This window comes from Papaver somniferum, unplaced genomic scaffold, assembly GCF_003573695.1.
Source record: "Papaver somniferum cultivar HN1 unplaced genomic scaffold, ASM357369v1 unplaced-scaffold_118, whole genome shotgun sequence".
Lineage (NCBI taxonomy): Eukaryota > Viridiplantae > Streptophyta > Magnoliopsida > Ranunculales > Papaveraceae > Papaver > Papaver somniferum.
The window spans coordinates 622,493-632,595 of NW_020620825.1; the positions used below are offsets into that span (position 1 = coordinate 622,493).

The 10,103-nt window shown below is 36.1% G+C and overlaps 1 protein-coding gene across 1 annotated transcript; it reads left to right on the top strand.

Annotated features, from left to right (window-relative positions):
* Positions 1-5,614: 5,614 nt before the first annotated feature.
* On the top strand, positions 5,615-6,262 carry LOC113330694. Its single transcript, XM_026577523.1, has one exon. It carries the CDS (start codon positions 5,615-5,617, stop codon positions 6,260-6,262), a length of 648 nt encoding a protein of 215 aa, XP_026433308.1.
* Positions 6,263-10,103: the final 3,841 nt, after the last annotated feature.

A 10,103-nucleotide genomic window follows, 5' to 3' on the forward strand; every position in this document is an offset into this window, starting at 1 on the left:
TCAGTGAGAAATAAATTTCTCATCATTTCTTCTTTTTCCACCTGAAAATTGAAAGAGGATGGCGGCTGTCATTCTGAGAGAGGGAAGAACAGATACTGGTGCTGGTTGATAGAAGATGTGGTAATTGAGATGAAGATTGAGAGAAGAAATGAGATAAATTCGTTGGTATTGGTAAATTAGGTCAAGGAAATGGAGAAACAATGAAGAAAAGGAATCTGGTTGCTGTTGGAAATGGATTCAAGAATCAGAAATGGAAATCGAGAAAGATAAATTGCAGATGGGTGTTGCTCAAGAGAGTAAGAAGTTGCAGCTACAGTTCAAGTGGTGATGATGTTGATGCCTTGAGCTAAAGGACATAGATGAGATGATGATGTAGCTGTGAAACAAAGGAATTTGGGTTGAATCTCTAAATGGGTTTGAGGTATTGTAGGTGGTGGTGGTAATGGCATACAGTCTGTGATGGTTCTGAAACTACAGGGGTTGTTTCTTTAGCTGTAGCAGATGTTTGAGATGCACTGTAATGGAAGAATGTGCAGTTGTTGGTAGTCATTTCTGGTAAAATGGGTCTTTGATGGTGCTCAAGTCTGATGCAAGCTGGTATCTGGATTTGTTGGAGAGAAGAGATGGCTTGGAGGAGATGCTTAAATGGGTCTGTGGTATTGAATGAGTTCTGGTGGTTCAGATGGTAGAATGGATGCTATTGATGGTGTTCAAATTGATACATAAATGGTCTGACTGAGATGTAGTTGCAGTTGTGAAGTGTGGGTGAAATGGAATCAGAGAAGATGGGTTTGCTGCCATTACTAGTGACTGCAAGCATATGGAGGCTCTGTGATGAATGTTTGAAGCAATTGAAGCCAAGAATGAAGGGTTCGGACTGAAATTAAGTTAGAGAGGAGTTTCAGAAGCAGCTGTTGGTGGTGCTGAGTCTCGGGAAATTGCAGGTTGTGATACAATGGAGTTGGGTTGTTCTTGCCAGAGTGCAAGGTGCTGCTGCTTGTTGGCTTGAGAGTATGTTGCAGTGCAGCTGAACTGGAGGAGTTGGTTCAGAGGCTAAAAAGGGTATATGGCCTGGTGGAGTTCTTGTTGTTGCTTCCAAGGACTTGGTGGTGTTTCAGTCGTTCAAGGAATGAAGTCAAGAAGCTAAAGTCATGGAAGAGGGTATTGCAGTGAGAATCTGAAGACAGCGGTGCTGCAGTTGGTGATTCGACGGCTGTGACGGAAATGACTGAGAAGATTGGTATTGCAGTAGCTGTTCATTTGTTGGTATTGCTTGCAATTGGAATACAAGACTGAGACAGACTGGTGATGTTGCGAGATTGCATTTGCATTGGAGGTATTGGTGGTGATTCGAGCAAGTCTACAGGAAAGAACAGCTCTGCGAGTGAATGAATATGAAGCGATCGTGATTGCAGCAGCTAAATGGAGTTGTAAATGAAATTGCAGTGATGTTGATGTTGTGAAGATTGGAGGATGGGATTTATCTGAGACTCCAGGGAAGAGATGATGTTTGTGTGATAGAAACTGGTGCTAAAGATGTCACATGGAAGGTGAACAGCTAGGAAATGCATTGTGTTGCTTCACTTGGTGAGCTACAAAGGATGAATTGCAGCTGAACTGAAGGAAGAAATGGAAATGTTGGCTTGATATAATGGTTGCAGTGAAGGCTAGATGTATGCTAGGACTGAGATATGACTGTGGAGTTATTGCTGCTGCTTAATTTGGTTGCTGATGCTGTTGAGAAGGAACTGGGAATGATTGAATGAATGTACTAAATGAAAAATGATGCAGTTGCTGGTGGTTGTTGTAGAAGCAGTACAGTTGTTGCAGTTTGTTATGCAGTGGTGGTAAAAGTGCAGCTGAACTTGATGTTACGCTGAGTTGCAGGAATGGATGAATGACTTTAGCTGTTGCAGGTGTTGGAAGTTGATTTTGGTACTGAAATTGCAGTTGCAGAGTGCTTAGATTTTGGAATTTGTGACGATTCAGGTGGTTATGAAGTTGCAGAATGACTGTGGCAGTACACTGAAGCTGCAAGAGAGCTGCAGCTGTGAAGTTATGCAGACAGAACTGCAGGATGGAGCAGCATAAGATTAGTCTTGGGCCGACCTCCGGTGACATATTTTTGGCAGAACTTCTACATGGGTATTTCTCTTATGTGGGCTTGGTGGACTTCTTGGACTTGGGTATTGAAGACTTGACCTAGTTTTGGAAAACAAGAAAAGCTACAAAAGGATAAAGTTTCTACTTTTTTTTGGGATGACGTATTTTTCCCTTGGAGCTTTGGAGGAAAGCGGCGATTCTACTAGGTTTTGCTTTCATTTTTTATCTTCTTCATTTTTATAATATGATGATGAACTCAGTAGCTATGAGTAGCTAATTTCTTTATTATTGGTTAAGGATGTAGTCTTAAATCCATAACTTGTGCTTGATTAATGCATTAGTTTTCTCTCTTGATTATCGTTCAAATATCTACTGTTTTTCATAATTAGATGATTGACGTATTGTAATAGGATTTAGGTGCTTTTTTACTTAAGTGGCCAATTATTTAGACTCACATCCAATCCATAGCTAATTAAGGGTTTATCATCGAGCGATAACCCTAAATACAAGTAGCATGATATGATTACGGTTTGTAGTGATACACTCTCGTAATCATATGTAGAGTTTGACCTTTGTCCGAATTGTCATGCACAATGTATGACAATTGCATTGATTAGCCTATTTATGAGAACTTAATGCTCCTAGGTAATTGAACTTAATTAGCGCAAGGTGTTAGGTTATTCCTTAGGTAGATTTCACATGTGCAGCTTTAATGTGTGTGTTGATAAACTTAGGAAATTAACGGATTATCTTGCTCTCTTGATAGTCTAGGGCTTTTGATAAAACAAAGAGATTAAATCGTAATTCTAATCATGTATGCAAGCACTTGTTTAAGATTGAAGATGAATTCCTTGACCAAAATCTCTCTCCATTGATTATTTCCAATTATTTTATTTTATTTGCTTTGCTTAATTTTATTGCTTTGATATCATCAAAATCCCCCGGTTACAAAGAAACTAGAATTATTGTAACAACAATTGTCTCTCTGTGGAAACTAACTCTTCCTTACATTGTACTTCATTTATATTTTGTTGAGTAAGAAAGTGAATTATTTTTGACGTATACGACTGCGACCAAAACTCACAGGATAAGCGTGGGTTTTTCAGTTTTCCTTTTTCCCTTCCATTTCTTTCTCTTTTGCTATATTTATTCTAACCTCTTCTATCCATTACCCTCTTTGATTTTCAATACTACAATAAAATATTGTTTTTCCAATAAAAAATAACATCACAAATATTTTATTTTGCGCCACAAATATACTTTTAAAGTTGTAGTGTAAAAGGAGGAATCATAAATAATATGTTCAATGTTCTTAGAGTCACTTATGCCGAGGGTTTTTATAGCACAATTTTTGATCAAATTTTTGAGCAATATCAGAAGGGCTTGGTTTTCTATTATAACTTTTACGGTTTGAAATGCAAAAAATAACAAATTTATAACCATGAAACTTTTGATGTCTGATTGATGGTTTAAATGCCATATCTAGTAATTTATATGGACATATATAGTTAGAAGGAGGTATCATAAATAATCTGTTCAATGCTCTTAGCGTCACTTATGCCGAGGGGTTTTTATAGCATAATTTTTGATCTCAGAAGGGCTTGTTTTTCAATTATCACCTCTAGGGTTTGGAATGCAAAAAATAACAAATTTATAACCATGAAACTTTTGATGTCTGATTGATGATTTAAATACCATGGCTAGTAATTTATATGGACATATATGGTTAGAAATCCATGTTTAACAAGTTATTTGATGATGTATTTGTGATTAAGGTGTGTTGAAATGTGATGAAAATTTGTACAAATCTAATGGTTTAATTAGATGAATGATTTTTGTGACGCCAATGTGTTGAGAAGTGATACGTAGGATTGAGAGTGTCGGATAATTTTGATCACATTGTGTGTTTTATACATCCGATTTCATTACATTTTAATGGTAATCATAAGTTTAGATGCCCCGAGGGAGAATGGAGGATAGGGATAAGAAAACATTGAGTTAGTACAACCCATGTTAGTGATTTGTATGTTGTTATTTCTCAGAATCTCAATGTTAAAGAAATTTTCAGACAATCATGGGTTTGGAATGATGTTTAAAGTAGCGTATTCAAAACTTAACGACACGACTCTAACCAATGGTGTATGCGATTGGAGGTTACATACCACCAATATACTTCACTCCCACACTCTTGAAATAGGTTTCCCCATAGGAGTTCACACAAATATTAGGTATACCCATTGAACAAGGAACCCTTACATGATAATTTTGGTAAACAAAAAAGAGATGAACTTGTACCATTATTTATAGATTGTTTGCTCTCGTTCACCCAAAATAATTTCAAAAATAAAATGAAGCAAGGAGAGGGAGACGTTGAAGAAGAATAAGTACAACAAGAGGAAGAGGAAAAAGAGGAACAACAACGACAAGAAGTACGACTACGACTACAAGAAGTTAATCTCGAAAAAATAGTTGTTTTGAGAAAGAAACTTGTATCATGTGTTGGGATTCAGACACGTACAAAAATATTGTTTCTTGAATACATAAAAGACAAAAATAATAATATTGAGTGTTATGAACAAATGGCACTGTAATTTTCGATGTGGGTTAAGGGAATGTACTTTTCCCAAATAAGAATGATTTGTTTCAAGAAGCTGGCTAAGGGTATTTTTGGATTTTAAATACTCCATACTTGCGATTGTTTGTTTCAACCATTTAGGGTCGTATATTATGGAGTTTGAGTACGGGAGTAAAGCAAGATATGGGTGACTTCCATTTCTTTTGGTATCGAGTGTTCGATTCAATCATTTAAGAATAAAAAACTCCAGTTACTTGGTTGGGATACCCGTTGCTCCCCTAAAAGTGAAGGTGGCTTAGGTTTTAGAAAGTTTAAATTAAAAAATCTTGCCATGTTGGCTACAAATTATTGGAAACTTGTTCAAAGTCCTAAATCTCTTATAAGCACTATTCTTAAAGATAAATACTTCTTAAATACTGATTTTTTGAATGCTAAGTGTCATTCTACTTGCTCCTATACTTGGAGATGTCTCCATACCATTAAGGAGATCATCAAACCTTTCATATCTTGGCCTGTGGATGAAATCCAGTTATTGACCCTTGGTGTGACAATTGGATTCCTACTTTAGGCTCTGCCAAACCCAATACCCTTGTTCCTCCTTCCTCTAGCTTGAAAATGTCTTATTTCATTGATCCTGATACTAGATCCTGGAGTCTTACCAGGTTGAACACCTATTTTGATAGTGCTTCTGTACATAAAATTATTATATTCTCGTAATCCAGCAATGCGCTCCTGACATAAGGACTTCGGAGCTTTCGACCTTCCCCAAGCAACACTATTTGGAAATGCATTTGGAAACTTAGAGTCCCAAAATGTATTCAAATCTTCATCCGGAAATATTCTAGGATTGTTTTACCTACTAGGACTGTTCTGTAGACTAGAACGCCTATTGATACCATAATCTTCCCCAGATGTTTGTCTTGCAATGAATCTGATATGCATGCTTTGGTCTTATGCCCTTTTGTTGCTTCAGTTTGGCTTGATTCCTCTCTCTGCTTTCCTGTTCATGATTTTCATAGTTCTACTTTGCTTGATTGCCTTGATCGTTGGCTTGTTAATGCTACTGCCTATTTGTCTGACGATTCAATAAAATTATTTGCCGATTTAATATGGTCCATCTGTAATAGTAGAAATAACCTGATTTTCAGTAAGAAAAATAAAAATCCCTCACATGTTATTTCCAAAGCTAGGTTTATGATTATTTTTAGGAACCCTACTGTATCAGCTTCCCCTTTCATTAATGTTATTGGTGCTACTACATGGATGCCCCCTTCACCTTGTTGGATCAAGTGCAATACTGATGGTGCTTTTGACCATGTGTCTTTGGCTAATGGTGCAGGTTATATTATGAGAGATTATGCTAGAAAACCATCTTTTTGTGCTCCTATCACTTTTGAAGTTTATTCTCCGAAAGAATCAGAAACCAGGGCCATATGGGAAGTTTTGAAAAAAGCTATTGAGCTGCAACTCACTCACATCATTATTGAAAGTGATGCGAAAACTCTGATTGACCAATTCTCCCTAGGTAATTTTGAAGGCAATCAACGGACGGATGCACTTTTTAAAGACATTTCATTTTTTTAGTTCTAGTTTAGTTGCTTGTATTTTCTATTTTCAACCAAGAACATTGTAACAATGTGGCCCACTCTTTGGCTGCTTCGGCCAAAGATAACTCAGATTCTTGTTTTTGGTTTAGATCTCTAATCTGGCTTATGCCAACTGTTGAGGAAGACCTCTCGCCTATTTAATCCGTTGCTTAAAAAAAATAATTAAGAGTTGATTTTTTTCCCCTTATTTATGATCTAATTACTTTTTTCGCCCATGAGATTACTAGTGTTGCTCAGGTAGCTGTCCAAGACGCAAAAGCATTACGAGACCATAATTTTTTGGAGTGCTAACATAAAGAACGGTGAGCCTTTTTTGGTTCCAATGTTGTTTTGCATTTCATTTACGAGACTAAAACGGCTGAAGTCATAAATAAGAGAGATTTCTAGGGACTGATACTTGATCGTATCTCCCAAGTAAACGTCAAATTAGGAAAATCTTTGTGCCAAATATGGATTGATACCAGTTAAATTTACTTGTTATCCAAGTTTGTCTCCACTCCACTCCATATATATAGATTTTTTTTATGAATATCTCAACATCAAAATCTACATTTTATCCCCGGAAACTAAAAATTAAAGCTGAAAAGATCAATTAATCTCAACAACAAGAACATTAATGGCTTCAAATTCTTTTATTCATTACCACTTCTTGGTCCACCAACAATCTACATATCTCAACCATTAGTTATTCCTCTGATGATAAATCCACATTCTTGGATCGAATGGTTGATTCACCTTTTTATTCTCCACGGAGAGGATACATAAATAATGGATTAGTAACTAATCTTTCTACCTGTAACCCATTATTATATTTTTTTTTCTTTCATGTTGTTCCTTGTAACTGTTGGAAATCATACAACACACTCAAAAATCAATCCTAATACAACAATCAAAGTGGATAATCAGAAGACACATATCTAAGTTAACGAACAAGTATGAAATTAAAAGACACAAGGAGTTTACGCGGTTCGGTGTTAAAACCTACATCCATGGGAGTGATTTCACTATGTTGATGGAGGATTATAGGGTTTCAACTCAATACAAATGACTCTCTTCCTCCCTATTCTCCTCTTAAAGCTCATTATAGACCCTAAAAACTCAACCCTCTCTTCTTCATTTTTACTTCCTCTCATACACGAAATATAGATAATGATTGACAGCTTGTCAGAGCATTGTTCGGTCGAACTCACAAGTGTTGCTATCTCAAGCTTGTTATCAAATTTAATCCTCAAAACTATATCTTGATTTCTAGTCTACAATTAGTGAAGTCTCGGACAATGATAGAAATGTAGTTGAGAAACAGAGGATTACAACAGTCATCATTGTGTTCTACCGTTTCAAGGAGAAGATCAACCGAAGCTTTTGGAAAACTTCATCAACAAAAGGTAGGTGAAGACTGAACCACCTATATCTCAAGTTATATACACTTTCTATCATCTGAGACGATGTCATATAACTAATTAGACTAGTATGCATAAACAAGAATTTTGAGTCAAGTTTATCTTGATAATTTATCGAAATATAATGGATAAGCTTAATGAACATTTGTTCATACTTTATGAATTTCGGTTAAGGACAATTTGTTGTTCCGAATCAAAATCATGATTCAATTTTATCATTCGGAAATATCCTGAAACAGTGATATATATATGTGTCATTGATGTTATTCAAGAATGTTTCGAATCGATTAAAGAAATATAGAACTACCATTGATTCAGATACAAGACAGTGGTATCATTTTTACTGGGAAAACTGTTATAAGTCTGAACCCGTATTACATGTATTTGAACAAGTAGCAGAGTATTTATATACATATCGACTTACAGATTAGTGATAAAAACATTTTTATGTATATCATATGAAAATCTCTGTGACTCGTAAACCGTATCGGTATGCATACTTGTATACAAACCATACTTGAACTATGGTTACGGGAACCGGGCGTGAATATCCAAACCGGTATACGAACTAAAACAGTTCTTCGCTCCTGAACTCGGTAGCACTTCCATACCGGTATGCAGACCGATTTAGTTCTGTGAACTCCGGAACCGACGACAGTCTTTGAGTTTCCAAATCGGTATGCAAACCTTAAAAGTTTTGTGAACTCCAGAACTTAGGTTTGGTGGAAAGTTTGCAAACTATTATGCAAACCTAAAAAGTTCTATGAACTATGGAACTCGGTTTTGGTTTAAAGTTTCCAAACCGGTATGCGAATTGTGACTGAACCGAATCACGAACTACTATATATTTGTACTCGCACATCCACTATTCATGTCGATTATATTTTCAAGTGTGTTTAAATTATTTCTTCGAGAATTAACATTTGATTAATTCTTTATAAACACTAGACTTAATTGATCACATGTTTGTGACTCAAAGTTAATGTATTATGTGTTTATGAAATGAAGATTAAGCTTTTAAGTTCAAACCGGCTAGTTTCGGCTAACCATGTTGAACATAGTCTCTGTACACGGTTCGGGTACGTCTCACCTAACCAGATTGTATATCTTGTTTATGTAAATCAGATTCAAATATTCATCTAACGGTGGATATTGTTTGCTTGGTTCTAAAGCTATCTTAGCTTAAACAACCTATGCTTTGAATGTCTATAAAAGGGGAACTCCAAGCAACTGGTATCTTTGAATCCTGACACTACTTTTTGGTGTGTCTAGTTGTATCTAGATTCGTCATCTCCAAAAAACCATTTTAGGATTTAGCGACTATAAAGACTTCATTGGGATTTGTGAAGCCAGGTCCAGTTATCTTTCCTTGATAACTTGAGTATCCTGATCTTGATTGTTTGTAGAGATCGCTTCATCGATAAAGATAGATAGTGATCATCAAGATTCTCTTCGTCCCAGACTTTGTTGATTCCAAAAGTTTTATACATGTGAGGTGAATAATAATCTAGGCTGCACTTCGGGTTGCATAAGTCCGGATTTTTAGGATAACTAGACTTTTGTTCAAATTGTTATCGTTTTCTATCACCTTGATCATATGTTTGATTTTGATCATGCGTTTTTATTTTCCATCACCTTGATCATACGTTTGATTTTGATCATGCGTTTCGATCATAATCAGGAAATCAATTATATAGGCTTAATCTGTGGGAGGCAGATTTGGTTTAAAATCTTCAATTGAGTTGAAGCAACTCTTAGTTAGTGTGACGTCATCTAAGGGAATCAATTGCGTGGAGTCCTGCTGGGATTCAAGAGCCGTAAGGAGCACGATTGTACCTTAGTCGGTTTGATACCTTTTAGGGCTCCACTATATTCCAGTCCGAATTTAATTGGTAGTAGGCCAGTGTTTGTAGCATCTTAATACAATTTGGTGTTCAATATGAACTAGGTCCCGGGGTTTTTCTACATTTTCAGTTTCCTCGTTAACAAAACTTCTAGTGTCTATGTTATTTATTTTTCCGCATTATATTGTTTATCTTTATAATTAAAATATCACACAGGTTGTACGTTGATCAATCTTCATAGATACATCCGACCTAGTTTGTTGGATACAACTAGATTGATTGTTGGACGATTGTTCTTTGGTACTGTCCAAGTATTCTATTTGTGATTAGGTTCAAAAACTTGTTTCTGTAAACGTTAAAATCGCAAGAGAAAGAGATATAACTTTAGATACTATTCCTTGAGTGAGTTTATCTCTCGGAGTTGTATTGAGTTTTTCCATATAGATTACCTAAGAAAAAAGTGGTGGTATATTTTGGTACCCCCGCGTTTTCACAGCTCACTGCCTTCGCTTGCCACTTCGTCATTGAACCCACTTTAGCTTTCTTGGGAGACACTCTACCTTCATCGTCGTCC